The sequence below is a fragment of the Ambystoma mexicanum genome, chromosome 7q (genome assembly GCF_040938575.1).
Source record: "Ambystoma mexicanum isolate Mex_15411 chromosome 7q, UKY_AmexF1_1, whole genome shotgun sequence".
NCBI classification, from domain to species: Eukaryota; Metazoa; Chordata; class Amphibia; order Caudata; family Ambystomatidae; genus Ambystoma; species Ambystoma mexicanum.
This window is the reverse complement of record NC_090941.1, coordinates 568,662,652-568,689,027: the sequence shown is the minus strand read 5'-3', so window position 1 is coordinate 568,689,027 and position 26,376 is coordinate 568,662,652. Positions and strand designations below refer to the sequence as shown.

The 26,376-nt window shown below is 44.1% G+C and overlaps 1 protein-coding gene across 12 annotated transcripts in view; it reads left to right on the top strand.

Annotated features, from left to right (window-relative positions):
- NEK3 (NIMA related kinase 3) overlaps window positions 1-26,376 on the top strand; it is a 493,231-nt gene that overhangs the window by 80,593 nt on the left and 386,262 nt on the right. For 11 of the 12 annotated variants that reach the window (XM_069640019.1, XM_069640013.1, XM_069640010.1 and 8 more), the window contains 2 exons: window positions 6,856-6,949; window positions 7,038-7,135. In XM_069640019.1, coding sequence (XP_069496120.1) covers window positions 6,856-6,949; window positions 7,038-7,135 — 192 coding nt within the window. The remainder of the gene's footprint in view (window positions 1-6,855; window positions 6,950-7,037; window positions 7,136-26,376) is intronic. The other variant, XM_069640016.1, reaches the window with a different exon arrangement.

Below are 26,376 nucleotides of genomic sequence, written 5' to 3'. Positions count from 1 at the left end.
ATAATAAGGTTAATTGTACAGCATACAAAAAATATCAGCAAAGGACTGTGCTGCTTGAGAACGTTAGGACTCCAGAATAAATGTTGGTGCCTTTTGAGAGGCCACAGCATCAGTTATGACATCACATATAGGGGCTGAACTCACACAGTTGATTGGTAAGACAGTGTACATGGTCCTGCTCCATAGGGGATGCCAGGCTACAATTGGTTTGTTTCTCAGCCGTTTGTCAATTCCCACATGGGTCAGCTGGGCTCATCTCTCCATGGAGTGAAGGTCAGGTTTCTCATAAGTTACATTGTCAAAAGTACGATAATATGCTATTACTATGGAATGCACCTCTGAGGCTCGTGGGCTGGTGCCAGCGGGAAGGGAGGAAGAAATACAGTCACACGGAACCACACATTCTGCGCTTTGTGCCATGAAACAATGCTGGACGAGGGAGAGGTGGGTTTTCGATTGAATTTTCTTACATAGATGATATATCCCCAGAGGTAGCAGCAACACATACCATTCTGGATTGTTCCTACGTTCCTGTCGGGGAAACATATTTTACATAGCTGTTTGTAACTATCCTTGGTTTTCAGGACCACTTGCGTGAAGCAGCGTCTTGTCCAGTATTTATTTTGTGCCATTCTTTCACAAATTCAAAATCTACCCGTCTCTGGCTTCAATCACTGAAACAGGCTGCTATTGTTATTTGGCTTTGAGCGAAAGTCAGCAACTATTCAAAGGACACAATGTGACGAATAACCACAAAAGATGATAATATTTACTATATTGAAAGTAGTTTCCATTTCTGCCATCTGTTTTTCAGGGTGGTTACTCAGTGTGACAACGAGAGAATGGAAATTCCTGAAATTATGTAAGCTCAACCATACATATTATTTGTGCGATTAAAAACGGTATGTGTGCTGTATGCATAATGACTAATTCAGCGATGTCTGAATGTGCGATTTGATCAAAGGGATTGCCACATTATGTTATGTTTAATGATATTTATACTGCGCGCTATAAAAAACTGAGTGCGTAACTCGTGGTTTGTCTATCTTTCTAGTAATGATCATTTGTGTATAGTTTAAAGAGGAGTGAATAGAGGTTTTATTTATTTTTTTATTTTTTTACGTATTGCTTACTGGCCTTTTTATGGGTTGTTAGCTGGAGCATATTACGACGATTATTCATTGAAGACCCGCAACCACAACCTGTATGCAGGCTAATGATATCTAAACCGCTTTGTCCCGTGGAATATCCTGGTGTGCTGTCACCGTTGAATCGTTGTGCACCATAAAGAGGGAGTGGCGGGGGCTGAACCTTTTCAGTGGGCACTTGGTTCTCTTTTCGATCACTAATCTTACCAGTTCCATTACAATGCCATCTGTCTGTGGTTCAGCATACAACGTTACTATCTCTGTCCTTATTTTCTGGTTGGGCCTGCTACGTTCAGCGGGTGCATCTGGTTCGCCATGCCATAGGGAGCTATACCTACTTCACAGCGCTAACCTTTCATGCATGTTGTGGTCTCAAATGCTCCCCCATGTTGTCATGTGTGTGTTCATTCAGTGTGGTTTGTGTTTATGATTAGGTTTCATCCAGTTTCTGAATTATACGGTAACTTGTTATATTCGATTACAGAACGGCTACTAAAATACATTATTTTATTTTGTTATCTACACAGATATATTGTACCGTTCTGCATATGCCATAGCTTCCAGCTACCGTCGGATGGATTCTTCAAACAACATTGGCGGATAATGATAAACTGTACTTATTGTACAACCGTTATGTCGGACGGCCGTCGGGGACCAATCTGCTCTTTGGCAGTACCAGCAATTAGGAGCAACCTGTCAGCGTTCACGTGCTAAAGCGAAAGAGTTGCGCTTGTAAGTGCAAAGAATCCATATATTCTCACCAACGCAACACCATGTGCGTCATTAGAATGTTTTGCTGGTGTAACATAAGAACACACAAGAATTGGAGTACAGGGATTGATCAATCGTTGATCGCAATTGGCGTACCATGAGGAAGTTATAAACAGCATTCGATACATGTGATGTTCGCTAGCTATAACTTGTATGGCAAAAAATTATTGTCCATTTCTTGGACTTACTATTCTCTTGTGAGCTTTCTTTGATAAATAAAAGCACTTGTTACATTGCAGGCTATCAATGTTTTCTTAAAATAATGTTTTGCTATCCTATTTGGGACAGGAAAGAAAAGTTATGAGCTGTGAGAGGATGTGTGTGTTTATCTTCCTGGTTCTGTGTTAAGTAACGTTAAGGCGTGGGTGACGATGAGGCACGTTTGGCTATGCTGGACCAAATGTCCCGAAAATAGGTGGAGCATATCATTTAGACTAGTGATGTCAGCTTCAGGGGCGGGTGATAGGATTTAGTGCCTGAAGGGCACTTGAACCTAGGGCGATGCATCACCGGATAAGATAAGCACATGATGGCTGCGCTAACCTGTTGTTTTCGCATGTGTAAAAGTGAGGAAAACTAAGGTAAGATGCATAGGAAAAAATGTTAAGATCGATTGCAGAATGCTTAAAAATACATGCACAAACGATTGGGACAATAACATTTTGGAGCTAACTTCCTCTTTAAGCTCTCAGGGGGTGATGTGGGCTGGTTTTTAAGTACAGTGTAGTCCCCTAGCCCCAACAAAGGAATGTCCACACTGTTATGTGCTAACCCAGTTCTTTATATAAAAATAAGGTTCAAGATATATACATCAATTAATAACACACTTTGTACTCAGACATTGTATATATTTGCCATATTACAATTGCCAATGTGGTACCATACTTAGCTATTGATTCCTTTAAAATGCATCAACTGCTGACAGTTATGAGGGCATACAAATCATACAGCAGTGTGTATCAGCATAGATCATAGGAAGGAAGGCAAGTTAGGTTAAACAATGGCAGAATTGTTCTCTTGCTACTAAGACACAGTTCTTAGTAAGGATCCCCCACCTGGGCAACCTGTAATAAAGAGTATTAACAAGCCCAGCCCATTCATGTTTAAAGAGTCTTGTTTCCTGATTAAAATGTTCAACTACCCAGATGTACCTGAGTTAGAAGAGTTTATTTGACGGATCCCTCGAGGGTGGACTCCCTCTAAAGCAGGAGCCACATGGCGTTGAGATTCCCCGAAGAAAAGTGAACACTGGCGTCGAGACAGCAGCTTCGACCTTTGCAGTGTTCTTCGATGATCATTCGTGGAAGTCCTGGAATGATGAGGCATGCTGTCCACCTTGATGCAAAGTATTTGGGGCTGCAAAGAAGACTTGGTGAGGAATGTAGGCCCAGCAGCGGGCGTCTGTACAGCTTTGGCGATTGGGACTCGACCACAGGCTGGACTTTGGATCTTCACTCCATTAGCGTCTTTGTTGGCTTCGGCTGGCGGGAAACCCACCGGCAGACTTTCCTCGGTCGTCGATTACCTCGACATTCTCTGGCGGGACAATGCGGTCGACCGTGATGGCAAGGGAGTCCTTTGTTCAATGTTCTTAGGCAACGGTGGAGCGTTGCGGCTCCAGTTGTCGAGCAGCACGGTGTCAAGCTGTCCCCGCTTCTGTGCAACACGCTTTGACTAGCTTCCAGCGGTTACGAAAATCCTCTGAAACCCCAGTCGATGACAATGGACTTCGATGGCCTTGATGTCCTGGCGCTTTACTTCAAGATTCTCAGTGAACCTGTTCTTGGGTAGACAGCCTTTCGGGACTGGCTTCCAGGGTACCTCGATAAAGATCAGCTTCTGCACGATGTTCCCTTGTAGCTCATGGAGAGGTCTCCTAGAAAGGTCCTCTCTCAGATCAGTTCTCGACAAACTCAACAGCTTTTAGATTTCGTCGAAGGAAAGCAGCAGCAATTCTTCTTCCAGCTGGGCTTTAAGGATAAGCAGCTTCAAGTTTCAACTTCAGCTTCTGAACAAATTGGGAAGCGAGAGGTCCCCAGATATACCCATCTATCCCTCATTCACTCTGCCTGAGCCAGGCTCAGTCAACCAATCACACAGAAGGGCATTCATGCAGGTAGGCAGCCAATCGGCTCACACGCATTCAGGCTATTCACTTCCAGCCAGACACTCATAACAAGGAATGTGTATTGGGGCAGGTACCCAGCCTTTCAGCACACCCCACTGCATTCATGTCAGTTTCAGGCAGGGCTGTCTCATTCATTGTGTCACACCCACAGAAACCAGACACCCATAACATAGAATGCATATTGGTCACACACTCTATTTGCACAGGTCCCACCCAAAGGGTGTACCCACAACATACAGTCACTGTAAAGGCTCCAGCCAGTCTGGTCTCGACTTCCTCACAATACCATATATGGTTTTTCCACCCAGCAGCCAGTCGGGGGAAGGGACAGAGTCAGGACTTCCCAGGACTTTGGGAAAACAAGGTAACAGGCAATAGAAAGCAAGAGGTCCCAGGGGCCAGTGGCAGGGCCTGGGTATACCAAAATGGAGGATACTCGGAGCACCTGTCAAATTCAGCATGGAGCTGCCACCAGCCTATACCCTGCTCTGTGACCCACACACAGGTGCCCAAACACACTAGTGGTACAGGGTTTTACCCCCATCCATGGGTTCCATAAGGGTATCCCACGGTTCTCTGTTCACCACAACCAAAAACTGGACTCCTGTGCAGAAAACAACACAGAACACACATGATAAGGGAGTACAGGACAATGACATGGAGGGCCTGTCCCTCCAATGCATTTCGAGCATCCCAAGTACTGCTCGGGCACAGGTGGCTTGTGCCCAGGAAGTATGTCTGTGGCTCTACTATATTCTGTGGGATTGCTTCAGGTTTGTTTTCTTTCTTCTGTTGCCCTAGAAGTAGGCTCTGGGTCAGTGAGAGAATAAATGTATAGGGAGACAAAAGCATCTACCAGGTGTTGGCCATTTCAAATGGCTTCTAGACTCTAAAATATATCTTTAACTATTCATTATATAACTACTATTTATATATTTTATATGGTACAACTCTACTATACGTAATAAGGATGTTGCAAGTGACCAAGACATTTTGTGACCAAATAGCGCAACAAGGCTGTACATTCCAGAAAAGCAACAACAATATACTCATTACCCACTTTTTAGGGGGTATTTTATTACTGATAGTACATGACTGTACTGTCAACCCATGTATTACTTGGTCTCTTTCATATTCTAATGCAAGAACTCTTCCATTAATAAATATAGAATCTAGTTGGAGGAAAGCAACTCTAATATGCAGCTTGTAATGTGTTGCAAAAAGCAGTTTTAGCATTTTAATACAATGCATAAAAAACTATTTTGTGGCATAAAATAAGTGATAAAATGCAGATAGAGAGGTGCACGAAATAAAAATGCTACCATAATTAGTTCCTTATCAATTAATGGCTGGAAAGTGTCATAGAAAGCTTTTCAGGAGAAAGGAATCTGAAAAGGTAGACATGGCTTTAAGTAAGAGCACCTGTATCAGCTGGAATTCTGTAATGGCACAAGGAACAGGCCTTCTGACATCACAGCTCAAATTTAATACGTTTTTACAGCTGCAAAGGTGATCTAATTTATCGTTAAAGGTAAGTAGTGATATCACTACTATAGTGTATTCATGTTATTGACTGGATTTGTATGCAGATCTTTCATGCTGATCTGTATTATAAACGTATAATGAGCAGAGGGAGAGTAGAAATAATACCATTTTAGTATGTTGATGAGCCCATAATTAGAATAGTATGTTCAGTTTTGATCCTTATGGTCTACAATGGTGATTGACAAACTTCAGAACAATAGCTTTCAGACAGCACAACTAAGCAAAGGCCGTAGCTAGGCAGCACAAGAAGGAAGGAATACAGACATGCTTTCATTTGTTCAGTCTTTCAAAATACCGCTGCATGTTGGCATGATAACGCTATACAAGGGGAATGAATTAAGAGCAAGTAGGGAGTTGTTGACAATATCAAATACTCCTGGTTTAAGACTTGGAAAATGTATTCTCATTAGTTATAAGTCGGCACTTTGAAACCATTGGAATGGTTCAGCATTCAAGCAATCGTCCAGATTAGGTTATTGGAAGCTCATCCCTTTAGGTTTTCAGCCATATCCTTGATGAAGTAATGAAACAGCAAAAGCTTCTACAGCATACCTGAAGATGGATGGGTATCAATGGGTGTTCTGCGAATAATAAGCTGCTGGTGAGAATTGGGGTTTAAGATTGAGAGGGCTTTAAATCCATGTGACTGTCTGTGGCTGGAAAGTAGGTCTGAACGGTTTTAGGATTAGGACTAGTGAGGTTTGTTCATACAGTGAATATTGAAAGGCAATGTGAAGTAATTTGTCTTGACCTGAGGCAGTGCATAAGGTGTGTTTTTACAACTTGAATTTAAGTAAATCAATGTGTCCTCTTCTGTTTGGTGGGTGGGTGTTTCAAATGGAGGAGCCCTGAAAATTAATAGATCTCCCCCAATTCTTTTGTCTGAATGTCTTAGTTGTTGGTCGGTGGGGCTGGTAAACATTTGAGAGGTATCCTAAAGACCACACATTTAGTATGTTCTGGACCAAGCGCAAGGTTTTAAATTGGTAATATTCCTTTATCAGTAACCAATGAAAAGACTGAACATCAGGAACTCTTTTAAATAATGATGGGATTCAGTTGTATCTGTAACACCTATTTTTGATGTTTGTTCTTATGTCTGCTCCACTAATTTTACCAGTGACCGCGATTATAAATATATTGTAGTGATTTATAAGTGCTAACATCTGCTTAAATGAATGAACTACAAGGTAAAACTATACTGAATTTGTTTTTATAAATCAATGTGACTTATGTTTTTCATAATAATCTTTTTACATTCAGTCTCCAGATGGCATCCGGAACAGTAGACAAGAAGCTATTCTTTTGGCCAAAATGAGACACCCGAATATTGTTGCTTTTAAAGAGTCCTTTGAAGGTAAGTACAGCAAGAGTTAATAGCTTTATTGAGAAGTAACGTTCTGACAGATTCTGCATTGATCGGTGCAATTCTTCTGTTCCTTCAGCAGATGGACATCTGTACATAGTAATGGAGTACTGTGATGGCGGAGATCTCCTGCAAGCCATCAAACAACAAAAGGGAAACCGGTTTCCTGAACATATGGTGAGTCCACAATGTCCGTTCCAGCCAAGAAACAGAAGTTTACCTTTTGGGACTATTTTGTTTGATGGGTAATGGATGTCAGATTATACATCTCTTGTTCATGTGTGTGTTATGTTTGTAAATTATGCACTGTGGTGGGTCAGAAGAAGGATGCAGACATTTTTTGACATTCTCACTTGTTATTTGTTACATAATAAGAAAAAGGCCTGACCTTCCCTATTGCTATTGTTCCCTGCCTATATAATTAACTAAGGTGCTTGTCTGTCATCAGATAGTCAAACAAAAAAAGTCAGCTGTCCAGGAAAAAGGAATTCTAGCTGACCCTACCACTATTTTACAAAAATACAGTCAGGAGAATGTCTTTCTTGCAAGGTTTCTCCTTTTCTTCAGATTTCCTATTAATAGGTTAACTTCAAATAGCCTCTTGTCACCATGTCTATCAGTTCTTGTAGCTCTTTCACAAGGTCTTTAGGTATTCCCTCCTCTTTAGGGGTTTTCTTCCAGGATTCCTTTTTAACTCTCTCTTATTCTTTGCGTCTGACTGATATGTCTTTGGTACTGTTGTATTATATACTTTCTTAAATGGGATATGGTTTCTGTATAAGTGATGTTCCCTTTTCCCTGGGTTGTTTTGTCTGGTGTATCTCTCCCCTTATGGGATTAACTTGTCACTTCATAGAGTTCTCTTTCTGTGTTTTTGGATATTCTCTCTCTCTCAGATTTGACCCACTCTTCAGGTCTTAACATATGTGTTTTCTCCTCTTAATATGCTCTTTTCTAACTTGTAGCAAGATTTTCTTAGATTATTACAGTTCCACTTCATCAACTTTACTGTCTCGTTTATTTTACTGGGTCGAGTTTTCCGTTTTGCATAACGATTCCCTGGCGGCCCCCCGGCAGTCACGTTCACTCCGTTGCCTTGGAATCTGCAGAGGAATGTTTCTGGGGCCCTCTAATCATGTAAGTCCTCTTTGATTTCTCCAGTTATTTGCCTTCTCGTTTTCTCTGATGCCTCGCTCCCGGGCCTGCAGGTAAGCGGCCGCTTTGCTGCCTTTCTAGTGTAGTGATTTCGGCTTCATTGAACGGGCACGCTGCCCACCATGAAGTCGTTGTTGTCGCACTACCACCGGGAATACAGGTTTCCTTCTCCTCAGTTTCACTCTTTGTAGCAATGCTGGGCTTCCAGCATTGTACTTACTTTCTAGGCAATTCGGAAAGTCCCGGGTTCCACGGCACTCCTTGGCTCTGCCTTTCTTAGGCATGGGGACGTCAGGGATCTTCCCCTGCTTGCGTACGTCCGACGAATCAACTTCTGGGGCACCAGTGGTCCAGGGGTGACCATCGGTTTCTAAACCATCAATCCGCCCCACACCTCTAGTACCCCGGAAGGGATGCAAACAGATTGGAAACACAAGTAAATTAGGAACCTCCTAGTCCAATTTTGGTAACGTGGACAGACCGGCAGGCTTATCTCTGCAAGGTCGTGGATCGTTGGTTAGTTGTAACACAGCAAAAATACAATTATTACCCAATGATAAACTACTAATGCACACTACTAAATACAACCCAGAGGACAGACAGTTTCTCGAAGGAAAGGGATGCACTCTGGGTACTGACAGGAGGGTAGTCGGTAAAGCAATCGGTCTTAACTGTTCAAGGTTATTTGGTTGCAGCAACAAGGGACCAAGGGGTCCTAAATGTCACTAGGGGTCTTCGGAGAAGGACCGGGGGGACAGAACAACAATGTACCTGGTGCTTCAGATGATCTTGATGCTCGACAGCGTCGAGTCAGTTCCAGGAAGCTTTGCACCTCCTGCGACAGAATTCAAGATGGGAGAAAGCTGTGGGTGTCAGGTGGCAGGCAGTTCGGCAAGTGAGGCTGGATGGACGTCTGCAGGCTGGCCTACATGGCGGCTCGGGGTCAAGAATCATCTGTGCTGGTTGGCAGATCTATGACGCTGGTCAGTGGTGCAGCCGGTCGCGGTATGAAGGCTCGACTGCCTCGAAAATGTCCTTAAAAGATGAATACTGGTTGATGCTTGTTGTGGCACTCCTCCTAGCTTCTTCGTAGGGCTTGTGTCGTCCTTTAAGGGCAGACAGCCCAAAGCTGAGGAGACTGTCTCCAAGCAACGGCCTTGTCCTTTGTTCAGAGACTCTCTGGCACTTCCCACCCAGGAAGCTTGCTCCCAGAACCTAGCAGTGCACGCTGTGTGCTGGCTGGGTACCAGTTCTGGAGCTGCTTGACGGGTCCTCTGAGTCCGGTATCTCCCTCTGTTCACTGGGAGATGTTTAGGGGAGGGATCTTGCTTCCCTCTTGGAATTGCAGGCCTTCCTTCACTGGCTGAAGATGTAAGGCAGACTGTACTTTCAGCCAACGTCCAAATGAGTCCTTCTTCTTACTCCTTTCAAAGTCGTTGGATGATCTGCTAAGGGAAGAGCTCAGCCCTCTTTTAAAGCCAAATGGGCCCCAGTGATTGGTTCAGGCTAAGCCTGCCTTAATGAACCAATTCTGCGTCCCTACCAACAATGTTCTATTATGCGTGAGGTCAGGACCAGAGTGCTTTGCAACAGGAAAGGTAAGAGAATCAGGTGCCAGCGCTGGTGTCCTGCAGGAGCAGATGAATAGCCCACCTAGTCCCTCAAACCAGTATACCCAACAATCAATTGAACAATTGTTGGATTGACCAGAGTGGGGGAAAGGGGGAATTGGAGAAAGTAACAAATGGTCAGGATAACACTGGAGTCCTTGACTGCTTTACACCTCGGAACTCTTGATACCTGCAAATGATATATCAACAATTAAATTCTGGGTTAAACTTCATTAACTTTTTTCAATATATACCTTCCCAAAACCCCTTCGTTACCTGACAGTCTCTATTTATTTACTGAGAGACTCTTCAAAGAATAATCTTTATAATTTCTCAGATGGATGCATAAAGATTTCAATATCTTCATTATTATCTGGATTTCTTTTGTATTGTGTAATACTTTCAGTCATTGAGCACAAAACTTGTGTTGATTTCTGTTTCTTTGAAAACTTTCTCTTGTTTTGCATATTTTATTATAGATCTCTCAATGCTTCATGAAAACTCATTGACTTGTGAGAAATATCTGAATCTCTTTTTGAAACTTCTTCTGTACTTGTATTTGTCAAGTTACTGCTTTAATATTATTTCTGAATTAAGGTTAACTGGTAAACTCCAAAAATACTAAATCTTGTTCACAGTTGAATGTCTCTTAATGTGTGTGCACACGCTGCCTGAATTTCCGCGCTGCCACAAGATCGCGCTAGTAAGTGATCGCTGTTTACTTCTTTTAACAGCTGATTAAAGAATGCTGCTTACTTGTATTTTCACTTGCGCGCACACGTGATACGAACGGCACGCCTCCACAGATAAAATAAATATCTCCACTGAACCGATAAAATGAATTACGCGACGCCTGCTAGAACTTCCTGGGCACGCCGCCTTGCGCTTCTGGGTCCTTTCCTCTAAAGCGGCCGGCACGCGACGCATATACAAACGTTTTCTATTTACTCAGATGCGCCTTCAAGAGTGGCACACAGGCAGAAATTCAATTACTTATACGCCGGCGCACGCACAATCAAAACAAATGTTCAGTAGTACATTGCAATGCTTTTCCGTTCCAGAACGTATTTACATTTTGTTGTAACTAACAGTCTTTGACGTTTCTTCTATATTATGAAAATTATATGACTTTCCAAAGCTGAACTTGCTCTAACTTAAATTGTGACATGAAAATATTTTCTCACAAGTTGCTTTTTGTATAACTTCAGTCACTTATCTGAGTTTCCTCTTCTCTCTGGCTTTCTCTGATGAGTTGATGACTGGTACTCTGTGATTTCTTTGGTTTTTCTTCTGATTTCTCTGGAGCTCTAATGCACTGTGACCATCCATAAACGGATCTTGAATGAAAGGCAGTTTAGAACCTTTCTTTAGGTTCCAAACTGCATCACAGTAGTCATTAACCAATCACTGCTGAACAGGAAATACTCCACCATCTTGAGCTGGGACAATAGTAGCTGGCTGATATATGAATAAATTAAGAAAATGTCCTTTCAATGAAATTAACCGTACCTGACCACTATTAACACTTGACAAAGTCTAAACTAATGCCTTCTGTTACTCTGGGACCTGACAAAGAGGTGACAACATGTACTCCTAAGTCCCACCCATCTTCCTGTCTGTTGTAGATCAAAGTGTCTCTCTAGTTAACTGAGCCCTCTGTGGCTCTTGATCAAAGCACAGGTCTCCCTTGAAGTTTGTGGTGAGAACAGACTTCTGTCTCCCTCAATCACATACTGAAAATGGGTCAGCTATGCAGGGATTGCCTACGGTAAATAGTGGACCCAGACATGCCATTCACTGTCCTTCATACAGAGCGGTGTGAGCTAGCTTCAAATTGACACATTGCATATCCAAGTGGTGTTAGTCCTCCCTTCCTCTTGTCCATTCCGCGAACAAGGCTGACGCAGGCCTGTTCCAATTAACTCCTATTAGTATGCTCTGCCACCAGCAGTTTAGACAATAGGACGGCAGATCCATGGAGCCTTTGATATTTTAATTAGGCTGCTCATGGCCGGAGAAAGGTGTTGCCTTCCCCCTTCTTGAGATGCTTTGATGTACCGGCGGCTGTCACATTCCAGCTGAACATGATAGGGCAGGACGGCACCTGTAGTCTGTGTCCTCCCGGAGTACACTTGACTGTGCATTTGTTGTGCGGTGAGCATGGAAAATGAGTGCGGGATGGCCTCAGACATTTTCAGAGGTTGATCTCCCATCATTCATTTTCATTAAAAAAAATCAAACAAGGCGAGCGCCCCACTCCCCATGCGGATAGTCAAATTCCTCACAGTAGGTGTCTCTCTTCTTCTCATCTCGACGTGTCCTCTCTTTGTAGCCCCCTCATCTCAGTTAAGTGAAGGTCTCCTTTTAAAGGGGCAGATCCTCTTTCTTGATTGCCCCAATAGCTTTTGGTTTTGTCTACAGCCAAGTCTCTGACTTTTATTCTGTTCTTCACCTCTGATAAACCCATGTATGCCATCCTGGGGAATGACTTGGGGAGTTCCTCACAGGAATGGGAGTTTGTGTCCTCTAAGGTGAAGTCTCTCCCAGTGAGGTCCCACTTGCCCAGATTCCTAGGCAGGGTCTTGCAACGCGGGCTCACCTCTCAGCCTCAAAGGGGCGGGGGAGGCTCCCCTTTGGGGAGATGGGACTGATTCCATCGATTCGTCACAGTGCATACCTTTGAACATGACCAATTTGTCCTGGAATGAGTTAAGAGGTAGTCACATTTTGCCAGCTTTTTGTACTCTTCCCAGAAACCTATTTGTTGCACATGATATGTATTGTCATTTTGCATATTGAACAAGTTTTAAAATGTAATTTTTTTGGCAAGTAAATGCTGTAACTAATGTTGGTGAAGTCTGCCCATTTGGATGAACACAAACATATCCCATGGTGGGGGGTTGGGGGAAAGAAAAAGGATATATCTATTATAATCAGATTAAGGATTTCTCTGTAGCCTATACGAGTAAAGATATGTTGTAAATTATGAGACATTGAGGGTGTATGTGAAAAGAGACTGCAAGACACTTTGCAATTACAACTCAACCTATGGCTGGTGAGAAGGAGCATTGTTGCTGTGTGAAAGAAAATCAGTTTGCAGGACTCTCACCCGAGAGTCCAAGTGGAGAAAGCTTTGGCAATTTGGGATTTTTAAGATGGGATAGAAGATTCCCCTATCTAGCCTGTCTGACCTCCTTTTAGGGAAGTTAAAGCTCTGGGGGAAAAAAACCCTTGTTAAGACAAGAGTACTCTCCCATTAAGAAGTGTTTATTTTTCCAAGAGTAGTATACAAGACGTAGGGAAGGAACACTGCTAATTCGTTAAATGTGAAAAATATGATTATATGTATTGGGAGAAGATATTGACATAATGTCATTCTTCTGCATCAGTCAGTGGAATGTACATTTTTAATTTGTTACACGCACATGTCTAGAAACCCATGTTTTTAATAAAGTTTCATGCATTTATGGTGTTGGTGTGGCAGGAATGTTTGGTTGAGTCGCTTTGCTGTCCATGAAGACTATTTATTGAAGTAAGGTGGAGGCAATGACAGTTGAGGGCTCTATGTATGTGAAACCTGGTATGTGAGGGAAGCAAGGGGAGACGCAACCTTCTGTCCATTCCCAAAAATAAATCCTCCTACATAGGTCCTGCAGACTATCGTCCAATATACTTAAGCATTCTCCTTAACATTGAGGGGAGAATGAATGTGCCTAGCCAGTTTCTGGTAAGGTGTTGGATGAAAGACCACATTATTTGCCATTTTCATGTTTGCTGTGCATGGCACCTAGAAGGTGCATGGTCCTGTGTAAAGCACAGTGCAACAACATTACTCGCTATAGATTATTCAGAATGCAGTTTCTTCTAAATGTGTTCCTTCTAAAGACCAGTGGATTGACCATTGGATTGGCAGTGGGAATGGTGTAGGATGTCCTATGACCAAAGAGGGCCTTTTTTCCCATAACAAAAGAAAACTTGAGTTTGGGTTGTGAGTACGTTCATTTCCAAGTGTATTAATAGGGTGCAAGAGATAGACTGAACTACAGCAAGGTGAACAAATCTGTCATCGCAACCCCCCGAGGACACTCCAGTCAAGGGACCAGCTGCTGCTGAGCAGCCCCCTTACGTTTTTTGTTACTAGAGGGGACAGACGATTTGCAGTCTTCAGTCCCAGACTCTGGAACAGTCTACCGCAGGAACATCCCTATGGGGGCTCAAATGGGAATGGGGATGTACCGGGTCCGGGTTCCTTGAATGGGGAAATACCGGGCCCTCAAAGGTCGGAATGGCCCGGTATTTCCCCATTCAAGGAATCCGGACCCGGTACCTGGTATGGGGGTTGCCATGCCGCAAAAAGCAGCATGGCTACCTCCATAGTCATAATGAGGCCCAATGTGTAGTCCACTCTGCTGCCTGAAGGCACATTTTTTCAATGGCATAGACTGCTGTGTTCTGTGCAATGCCTGACTGGTGGAGTGTGGATTTAGGGTTGGAGCTAACAGATGAACAATGGCAAGATATGTGTGTATTTACTACACATATTTCCCTCCAATCTCCATTCGAGATTTAATGTAATACCATTTAATGCACTTAATAGACTCCATTATAACCTGGCCAAAATAAAGATGTTTTTTTTATTTAATTTTTTTATTACACATCAGTTGGTTTAAATGTAAACCTAAAAAGGAAATACAGATAATAAAAACACACAAAAAAGAAACAGAAACACAAAATAAACCCTCTTTCCCAGAGGACTGGGATCATAAAAGTTTTTCTTCAATCATGATTAACAATTGTCCTTTTCATCCAGAATTACGAATATTTCCCTCACAAGCTGTAACAGGGCCAATGTCATGGAGAGCCTCCTTCCCCATCTCCAATAGCCCACCAGTCCTCCAACGCTCTTATATTAGGTTCTGCAACGAATCTTCTCAAGTACCTGTCTCTTTTACCAATTAGAGGCTCACACTCCAATACTAAGTGCTTCAAAGTTTCAGTACTCTTCCCACAAATCCAGCAGTTTAAGATCCTATCTACCCGGGCCTTTATCCTTCTGCCTGTAACCTCTCTTGTAGGAAAGAGGTTTAACCAAAGCCTTAAGAAATGTTGCCTCTCATACTGTGAAGGGAACCTCTCAAGGTAAGGCAGAACTGTTCCTCTTCTGTAATGTTCCACTGGCTCTTCTTTGAACAATTTATGGGCTTTCACCTTTTGGTCTGTCAAAATCTAATTCGAGTCGAATAATTTTATCTTCATCACAGCCGGGTTTTCAATTAGTGTTTTTTCCGAGTGAGCAATTTTGGACAAAATGGAAGAGCACAATTCTTGCCAGATGTTTAAGACTTTGATCTGTTTCCCTTCAATGGCCTCCTTGGTGATAGAAAATCCACTGACGCCTGGTGGTTGGTGGCATTTTGTGAAGAGGGATATTGTTCTGCATTTAATTTGTGTAGAGAGTGATGTTAGACCCAGTTCTCTCCGTACCCGTTCTATTGGGAGCGAGTTTGGGAGCAACAGGACCCTCTTCCAAAAAAGACCTTCCAAGCAAGGCCAGATTGTAGGGCTAATGAAAAGGTTAGCTCCTGCAGCGTATGTGAGAATTGGCGAAACTTTCATCCTGTAAAAGTCCAGAAGTGATGTCATGGAGAACTTGCAGTAATGCTTTTTGATCAGCAGAGCTTGGGACGCTAGATTTTTCACTTTACTTCTCAAGTGGTTGACTCAGGGAGCATCGTTCAAACTGTCATTCAGGGTTATCCCTAAATAAACCACCAATGTAACAACTGGTATTGGATTAAATGTAAGGGCACCTGGCAAAACCCTGAAAAACCCAGGTAGGCGTACTTATATGTATACTTATATATATGTATGATATCCATCGTAGCCATAATGCAATGTTGGGGTAAATCAAGTTCTTGTAGAATTTGTATCACATTTGTGGAGTCCTTGATGTCGGAAGGCATTTTACCCACAAAAGGTTTTAGGAAGAAGTCTGTATATAATGACAGAGGCTCTAAAAGAGAGTCACAAGCCGAAACTATAGGTCTGCCTGGCGGTTGTCTTGGATTTTTTGGGATTTTTTTCCAACACCGGACAAGCCCATGGTCGAACATTTTAGTCGACTAGGACACACCAATGAAGACCTCTCATGGACTGTCATCCAACAACTAACTCCGCAAAAGAGAGGAGGCGACAGGGACAAAGCACTCACAAGGCTCGAACAGCATTGGGTTCACAAACTAGACACTGTGAAAACAGGACTGAATGTTTCCGTGGAATGGAAACATTTCTACAATCAGTGAATAGCTATTGACAGTTTCACTTTAGCCACATATTTCAACTGAGTATTCTAGAGGGGTATCCTCTTTTTCATCTCTGTGGGCTCACAGGAGATTCTATTTTGATTGTGGTAAACAATTACTACCTCCTGAATATTACCCAACTATCCCGTAAGGTCCTATATGGTCTTCCATTCTGCAAGGGGTTGTGGGTCTAGAAAAGTACACCTGTATTTTGACCTATTCAGTTCTGATAAGATAGGGCAAACTTTACAATCATTTTTCAATGTTTATTTTGTAGTGCGGCACGTTGAGTCCTCCAAAATGTGCCATCATTATGCCCATGACATACGTATATTATTGTGCACGTATTGTGTACCCAGGAACATGTGTTCAAAATTAGGTTCATATGCTTGTGTCACTCCCATGTAACCCTGGGAGAAGGAGTTATATGTTGTATTCATTTTTAAAAAAAAAAAAATTCTTTGCTGTTCAGTGACAACTGAGGCAGTGATTGGGGCAAAACACTGAATGCCTCCTTAATACTGTGTCTTTGTACTTATGCATTTTTTGATCACACTTATGCACAACCAAATACATACAGAGCTTTATTTAAGGCCCGAAGGTTGTATGGTACAGAAATACATGTCGCTTATACGTGCAACCAACACATCTGTTGGCACCATGCAGCTTAGTAGGTTGACTCGCCACCATACGTAGACTTACACCACAGTAGACTACACTTGTATCCACAGAGATTCCCGTCTTGATTTAATTTAGTGCTGTTTTGTCCCTACCAGACACGAGAAGTTGACCAGGTTACGGTTTTTCTCGATATCTAGCATTATGTTTTGCATTTCAGATTCGGCTTAGTCTCAAGGCCCACCCCTTCTCCCATGTGGCAGCTCGCGATTTGCCACTCGTCAAATGACGCGCGAACAGGGGAGCGCCATGGCCCATCCAATCAGGATGGTTTGCGAGTATGATGACCCGGCGTTTCCTTAGAAACGGTTTCACTTTCTCAGCAGTTCCCCTTGACGGAGACGCCGTGCAGCGCAGCCCCGGATGAACGCGAAAATAACCTGTTACAAGTAAGTTTCAGGACACTAGCTTTGTCCGCGTCTAGACTTAGGGGAAATCCATTATTTTCCTGAGTAATTGCACCTTGATTAGGCCCGTACTCTTGTTATACCGAGTTTTGTTGCTTTGCTTTCACACGCGCCGCGACAACTCAATAATCTCTCAACCATGCGTTTTTTTCATAAACAGGTTTTGTCGCATTAAGACAGCCTGGGGCAGCAGTAGTCAAGCACAGTGAGTGTCTCCATCATTTCACTAGAGAAGACACTATCTATACACAGTGGGTGTATTCACTATTTCCACTTAAGAAGGCACTACTTACCGCTTGAGGTAAGATTTCTCCCATGTCTTCTATTGAGCAATACATTGGATCATGACCTGTACAGTATCCTTATAGGCAGTGCTTAATTTGTAAAAAAATAAGTGCCAGTGCCCAAAAAATATTGGCCCCATAATGCTGGGCGCGGCGCCGCCCCGCAGTGCGGCCGCGTGCCCCACGCCAGTTCAGTGCTAGACCTACCTAGATCGGCCCACCAGCAGCCCATCACACTGCTGCTGCTCCATGTCACATGTTTGGCGCTGCAGCAACTGCTGGCACAGGCTAGTAGTGGGATGGATGGGAAGGGCACACATGGGTTGAGAAAGTATAATGCTTTAAAGTTTACCCAAGCTGTAACTTAAAATTAACGGGGGCGGGGGTGAGGGGGTTGGGGAAAGGCAGACAACGTTGCGCGGTGGTATACAACCATTCTCCATTGCAAATTGTATTGGGGTGGCTCTCCCTGCTCACATGGTAATTGTTCTGTTTTATTGTTTGCCCCACTACAGTGTTTGCTGGCATTTTTTGCAACCAAGCCAAACCACTCTTCAAATAGCTAGCCCAGCACACCTGGTCCCTCAGTAAACCTGCCCGAGCTCTTAATTTGCCTGGAGCTATGCACCCACACAGCCGCCTAACTGCTACACACAATCAGGCGCGGACACATTTGGAGCCAGATGCACACATCTTTATTCTTAAAGTGCTAGATCCTAACTGCTATTACTTCCCCCGAAAGCAACAGTGGATGTGGGCAGCATATTAGATTGCTAATACCTAATTAAGAAAAGAGATGTGCCGTAATTAAGAAAAGAGATGTGCCGTGGGGTGGGCTTGCCTTGCAAAACACTCCAATTGAGCCTGGTCTGTTGTGTCGCAGCCCCGGTGTGGGGGAACGCACGCAACAGGCAAGTTCCATTTCAAAATACTGCAAGCCTTAAAGTGGCAATACTAGAAAAGATCATGGGTGAGCGTTTCTATTCATATTTTCCATTCCTAGTATGGACATAGGGGTGGTGGCAATACAACATGGCCGTCCAAGTGACCCACTCTTTACAGTGCTTTACTCGAAGCGATTAACCGTGTGGTGGTGTGCTGGCCCTATTCCTCCACCCTTCACCAAAATGGCTGAGGGGTGGAGTCAGTATTTATTTGGATATCAATATAATATCACATTTTGTGACCAAAATTTCAGATATGGGGGTTCGGGGGCTGTGTTTTGAAGCAGGAGCGCTTCCTTCTTAACCTTCCATCTGCAAGCAGGTCCACTTTGTGAATCAAGAGTCCCGCGTGGTGGTCCGGTTGGTCCCAGGATTCGATGAGCAGTATGATCATTGAATTGAGTGTTTGGCTGCAGTTTTCATAAAATATGCCCTTCCAATTGTACTACATTTATGGGCAGAAAATAAAGCAACAATACCACTTGATTAGAACCTTCATGAGATAATTGGCTGTTTACCAATTACAGTCTTGATGGTCTGATAAATACCTGCTGCCAGATATTTCTTAAGGTATAAACAAACAGATTTGAACACGGTTCTCCAAACTCTAGTACTAAAACACCATCTGGATTCATCGTAATATACAAATGGAAGCGCACATCTACATTAATAACTAAGGGCTGGAAGACCACTGATGCTTTGGCTGATGTCTGTTTTGACAGATAATCTGTTGTACTGGCTTAAAAGAAGGATGCTCTTCAAAATATTGCAGCATTATGGCTTTGCGAAGTTATCATGTAAGCCTGTCAACCAACTGATCACGTATAACATAGGAAACATTAATAACCAGAATATAACAACACTCTCCACTCTTGCTTAATGTAATAATCTAATAACTATTATAGATTGAGCCTATTAATGTAAGTTAATTTATGCAGCAATCATCAAATAATCACAAACAGTTGCACAATCACTCCACACGCATTTTCCCAAAGTGATATTTAATACATTTTCTGGACCCATATTAGGTAAACATATAATGCAAATTGTGTACTCTGACAACTATAAGGGTACAACATTGAAGTTTGTGCTGGATGTAAATGTAAATCTGCCTCACAACGGTGGAGGTGTGGTAATAGGAGGTTGGTGCAGCCTCCACCTATACATATTGCTTCATATCCCAATGTTACCCACGTAGCACCAGCTTGACTGTGCATTTGGTTGGACTGCTGATCAGATGGCTCTGCTGAGCCTCACAAAGTCGAGCACACTTCTTTAAAGCATTGCAGTTTCCCAAGAGGGGAAAGACCAAGGCTGCCGCGGGGACGGGGCGCTTTCCGCACTTCTTCACGCTCGGCTTGTTATTGCGGGCAGCAGCTGGCGGCCGCACTGGCTATGGGATCATCTGCATCATCAATATTGATGCATGCAGATCATGATCCCATTAGCCAGTGCCGCCACCGCCGGCCCGCTCGCATTCTCCTCGCGGGCTGCGGCCTGCTCGCATTTGCCTCGCGGGCCACTGCCTGCTGCTGAGTCGAACTCTGGCGCTCAGCTAGGCGCCAGCCCGGCTGCAGATCAGACAGGGCGGCCACGGAGCAGGCCGCGGCGGCAGTGGCACACACACTGCTGCTCCTGCAATGCATGCAGCATGCTGCATTGCATTTCACGACAACGGCGTCCGGGGTCAAATTTGGGGGGGCAGGTGTGCGGGGGGGTCGCACTGCCCTCCCCGTCATATGGAGGGCGCGCGCACAGGGCCCGCCGCCGTGGATGTCACAGAACTGAGCATCGTATACATTCACGGCGGCGGGCGGAGACGCAGCGGCACTGCAGGCCCGAACAGATAGAAAAAAAGACAGTCTGAGTCAACCAGTTAACTTTCTTCACTTACCTTACTGCCGGCGGCGCTGTGTTGTTCAGCAAGCGTGGCGCGGCCTGGCCTGCCCCTGAGGAACTCAAGTAGGCCTGGACGCGGAGGCGGAGCACAGACAGAACACGAGTCTCACCCTCACCACGCCTTAACAAGTGTGCTCCTGCCTCTGCTCAACAGACCCATGTGACACCCACCCCCACACACTCACGTCATCATGTCATTTCACTGGCTGGAGCCTGGAGTCAACAAGTTAACAACACAGCCAATGAAAACTGTGCATTCTGTGTTACTATACAGAATGTATCAGATACTGCATAGTAACAACAGAATGTTGGTGTTCATTGGCTGTTGTTGTTGTACTCTGTAGGCCCAGCCAGCCAGGAGCCAGCCATGTCTCTGCAAGGAGAGCAGCAGCAGAATGATTTATGATGATCATGAAACTAGTTTAAGTGTGCAAACAAAGGAATTACACGTGCGGCAGCCGCCCAATGATATTCCGGTCCCCAAAAAAGAGTGCCAGTGTTGGGGACCGGCAAACACCCCCACCAATTAAGCACTGCTTATAGGTCCTATCATTTTGTTCCAGGTACATATTTGTTCCTTTATTGGCCCACTCATTGCCGTCCAGATATCTACACTCTTGATGGATATTACCGCTTATCGATGTACTGGATAAGCCACTGGTAAGAACTAGGCTACACTATCGTGGCGCTTCTTTCTCTTATGTTTTAATGAGCCATCCTTTGGGAGCTTAATGAATTACCATTTTAATTCCAAGGTCACTCCCTTACTCATCACACTACATTTGTTATTTGTAGATAGAGTTCCCGGGACTACCACTCACCCCATCACACATCCTGATGAAGGCCTGCACACAAAGCTGCATCTTACAGCTCTTTTCTAGGCCGAAACACTGTTGTGTCGACGATTATACCACCTGAACAGTGCACAGCTCAAGCATTGCTGTTGTTTTCTTTTGAAATGTCCACGAAACTGTGTTTATGTTCATTCTGTAACTGCACAATTGAAACAATTGACTTAGTTTGGCAGTTTATTGTTGTTGTTGTTGCATTCAAATCCAGCTCTTGTTTACTGGATTATACGTACTTGTATTGTATTTTAAGTACCACTGGGTGCTCTATCCCCACCATTTTTTGTCTAAATGTTATTAAATACATTCAGTTCGGAAATTCATTACTAGTGACTGTTCTATGTGTTAACATGTAGGATTGGTGTGATCTCTCACCCTGAAATTTTGGTTTTGTTCACTTAAGTACAACCGGTATTTGTTCTCCATTCAGGAACCAGTTGAATTTGGTCCGCTTTCTTGCCTTACCGTGATCTCCCAAGATCAGAATTTTTGATTTTTTTGCATTGATCTTTAAAGAATTTTTTTGAATGTATAGGGACAGGTCCATCAACTGTCTCTGGAGCCCAATTTCCGTTTGATCTAAAAGGAGTAAGTCGTCTGCAAACAGTAAGCGGCCTACTGGATGGCCCACGATGTTTGGTGGAAAACATCTTGTTTTCACAAAAGCCTCTACCATGTCTGATATAAATAGACAGAAGACTGCCGGTGCCAAACGACACCCCTGTTTTAGGCCATTTTCTGCAGAAATTTCATTTGACAATGTAGCCATTCTGTCCAGTCTGATTTTTAGTGTGGTATCTCTATGCAAGGCTTCCATGGGTTCACTCAGAGCCTTGGGACAACCCCACTTCTTTAACATGCCCCACAAGATTCTCCGGTCCACAGAATTGAAAGCCTGTTCAAGGTCAATCGAGGCGATGTAAATTGTCCTTATCTGTTTTTGTTTGACCAAACACTTGAGCACATTGATGATAAAGACATTTAAGGCGAAACCTATCCCCTTTCGGAACCCTGGCTGCCACTGGTCCTGATGATGGGACTTCAGACTCCATTAATTTAAGTGCTTCAAGATGATTGCTGCAAATATTTTGCCCACCACATCAAGAAGGGCGATAGGCCTATAGTTGCAAGGATTAGACCTATCACCTCTCTTAAAAATGGGAACCACAATGGACTTAGTCCAGGATGTTGGAATCTTTTTGGCCCTTGTGACCGTCTCAAACAGTTTGGAGATAAACTTTGCCCATCAGACAGGATCTTTTTTCAATGTTTCATTGGTCAGGCCATCCGGCCCAGCCGCCCTTGAAGCGTTACAGATGTTTAATTCAGGTTGCGAGTGCTGTTGTCCCAGGTGTTGATCAGAGGTCACAGAATGTATATGGCCTTGCTCTGCTCTGCCTGGATTCTTGAAGGGGGTTGTGACAAATTAACCTCTATTGTATGTGTGCCTCTGTTATAGGGTCCTGAATGTGACCTCCTGTAAGACTTGGTTACACATTCTACTGTTAAAAAGAGATTTGTGAACCTAGGTTTCCTACTGGCAAAGCAATGTGTTCTCAAGAAATGGAGGCAGCGTGTTGCACCATCAATTGATACGTGCTTCTGGGATTTGATTTGGCCCAATAACAATGAAGAGTTGTACGCCTCTCTTGTATCTCCAAGTTGTCAGCCAAAAGATATTTGGACAGACATTAGAGCCTTCTTGGGCTCCCATAGAGTGCAGGATGTACACGAGTAGACGCTTGTTCTATCATCTGTCCCAGATTGATCTTGTCTGTATTCTACTTTTAAATAATATTTGTCAAAGGTCAAGATGCCCCAACTAAAATGTACTGAATAAGTTATTATGCTTTTGAGAACTATTGTTTTTGTTGTCAGGTAAATTGCAACAAAAAATATATATGCTATAATGATGAATTCATAGGATGTGAAAGTAAGCGTCCCCCCAATATGGCAGTTAACCCCCCTCAATGAGAGGCAGTAAAGGACACACCACAGGAGCGAATGAGACCAGGACCAAGTGCGGTTGAGATTAAAAGGTTTTATCAATATAGGGCATGCAAAGTACTCTGCAAACTCCGAGAGTGCTCTGTCTGACAATAGCAAAGACAGTCAGTTATATTACAAATACACGTCATGCATGAGCTAAGCTATAGGGGTAACATAGTCCTGGGGATTGGATGGTGACGTCTAGCTACTATGTTGTCTATATCCCCGGTGCTCCATGATTGGTGGGGATCCATGTAGTGGCATCACAAAGTGCTTGGGTCAGCTGGGCTTGTCGGGGTGGAGCTCCAGGGCACTGGCTGTCAACGGAGATTCACCACTTTGGTTCTGGAAACTTGCCCTTGTGGCCTTTCATACCCATTCAACACACTCATCTATGCCAGGTTGTTATGTAAAACTTCTAACACATCAATCTAATATCTAATATCTGGGTGGGGACACAGGAAAGCAGTATACTATAAGAGGCTTCCTCCATACATCACCATAAATTTGTCATTAACAAAGGGTCCAGTCTCATGGGTCCAGGTGTCTTATCTGGGGCATGGGTCAAGCTACCTTCCTCATTTCATCCTGTTAGATACAGTAAATGATGACTCTGGGGGATGTTTGCACAAGGATGGATAACTGTCTTCGTAGTCTGTTGATTTTGGGGTAAACTGGAATACCATTAGGTCAGAGGGGGCATATAGCTGACACCTCAAAGGCGGCGGGATTTGGGACCGAGTAACTCGTAATTCACGTGGCCTGGCCATGGCAGTACACAGTGGTTGTATGGCGGCCTCTGACATGGGGGAGGTAAATACTTGAAGCGGGTCCAGCAGGAATGTGGGGAGGTGAAGCTGTGCTGTTCGAACACCAGCAAACCCCGGCGGGCCTTGGCGGGTGGAGGGGGACATGACCTTGTAACTTTGCAAGTCTCTATTCACTGGAATGCACAAATACTATTAGAGAGGGCAGATGTTAGGGCTGGGGGCATCAGGTAAATTACATATTTCTGCCATTTCCATGGGCTTACATTACTTGGTTTATAATAATGGAGGTTTTTCATTGGCACATACATTACATAACGTTAATCGTTCTTATGCTTGTAATTCATGAGAAAGGTGAACATATGACAAACGTGAGGTAATATCAGGTTGGGTTATATACTCGGGAGTAAGAATGCACTGTGTTAATCTAACATTTCGATTATAGTAAAGACTGACTCAATGCCCTAGGTGGTTTACATGCAATACAACATATTTCGTCACATCATACACAAGTATTTTATATATTGCTTTTCCGTTACCCTTTGTTACAATAGCAGCAGACATTAGTTGGTACAAAGCGGATTTTCGAGTGATCGTACACTGGACCTTAGAACATGAAGGTGCCTCGGGGGTGGGCGGGGGTCACCTCGCTTTAATATGAGTGACTTTCATTATATGTTATAACACTATCTAACACACATCCTTTAGCAGCATGGATAAAACTGAGAGACTCGAGAGTTTAGCATATATGGTTTAACGCTTCATCTGGGAGAACGGGGCTGGGGGTCATGAGCACCATACATCACAAGCGCGGGTTGTTAGGCGCAGGGTCAGGGTACACATGATGGGGACGACTTTTGTTCTTTCTCAGACCCCGACTACAAGTCCGGTCACTTCTAGGGCAATGATATACTGCGGAAGGTAAATGATACAGTGTTTGTTCTGTTACTTGTTCTCGTCTAGTTGCTCGTGAGAACGGGCCTTCAGTGGATCTGCCATGGGGGGAGGAAGGAGGAAGTGCAGGACTCTCTGTACGCGGTGAAGTAGGGGCTGAGCTGCAGCGTTTGTACGCAGGCTGTTCCATTGGGGCCTGGGTTCAGTGTGCTCAAAATGGAGTCTTGGTGTGTTAGAAAATGGTGTTTGTTATGCTACACTACGGGCCGTGCAGCCTCGCGTGTCAATCTGCAGCCACCCTGCCTCCCGGGCCCAGGCTCATGGGGGGCTGCCGATGAGTCATGAGCCTCACGTAGGTGGGCAATGTGAGGGAGGGGGGTCCTAAAGACCTGTCCTCCCATACATTTCCCCCCTTTCGTTACTTAAGTAACGAATACTGTAACTCAGCCAACCTTTGACGTTCCTTTTCATTAGCAACTGCTTCATCCCACGCCGGTGTCCCCTTTATTGGCATCCAGGCTCTACACACCCCTCAGAGACTTTCCCCCCTTCTAGCATACTCATCCGGTGTGCCGGTCATATATATGCATCCCCCATCCCCCTCCAAGTTGACCCATACCTTCTTATACCATTCTCGTTCCAGAGGCTCTTTCATTGTTGTGTGGTATAACCTATCCACTCCACTATATCCCTGTCATAGTATAATGGCACCATCCTATATTTGGGTTCAGGATCCTCACCTGTTTGCACTTGTGCTTCCTGCATCATTTGTGCTGCTCCTCTAGCGTTGCCCATTGCACCATTAGGGACTGCGTTTGCGCAGCACCGAAGACCTAGCTGGCACACACAAAAAATCAGGAGAAGAAATACGATGATGGGTATCAGCATTTTGACAGTCAATCCTAGCCAAGATGGTACCCAAGAAAAAATGTTGCACCAAGAGCTTGAGTCCACGCCACCTCCTTTCTTCATCCGTTCCCCCAAATTGTGCACTGCCGCGATAACGTGAGTTCTCCAGCATGGGGTCTGGCATGGATTCACATGCTCATGAATATTCCCCGTCGTCAGGCTGGGAATCCTCGGTAAAGAAAAAATCAGTATCAGTTTCGTTTCTGATCTGTCTTTCGTAGTAGTAACCAATCACTGATCTCTGCGTCATACTGACCACAGCCAATGACTGCCCTCTACCTAAGCCCCGCCTCTGGCAGCCATCTTCAGATTTTTACCGCACGTTCAAGTGTTGGGATCCTCGTGCTATTGCTCTTGAGCGTTAGTGCTATTTTTCACGTTTTTTCTCAGATAAATTTCTCTTTTTTTCGGTCAAAAGAGCCTCAAGCTCCACCGTTTCTTCATCTGATCAACGGGGACCCGTGTCGGATTCGTCTACGCCCCTCAAGGGTGAAGATTTTGTCGAGCCGTGCTTTTGGAGGACTCCAGAAGTTTCTCAGGCCCATCTCGAACATGGCCCAGGAGAAGGGAAGCTCGACGCCCGGAAAGCTGTTCAGGGTCTGCCCTGATTGCCAGCTTCAGAATGTCTTTAAGGAGGACGAACACTCCCTTTGCCTTTACTGCCTACATGAGGACAAGACGCACGTGGAGAAGGACTGTGCGTTTTGCGGCAATATGTCGGAGCGGACCATG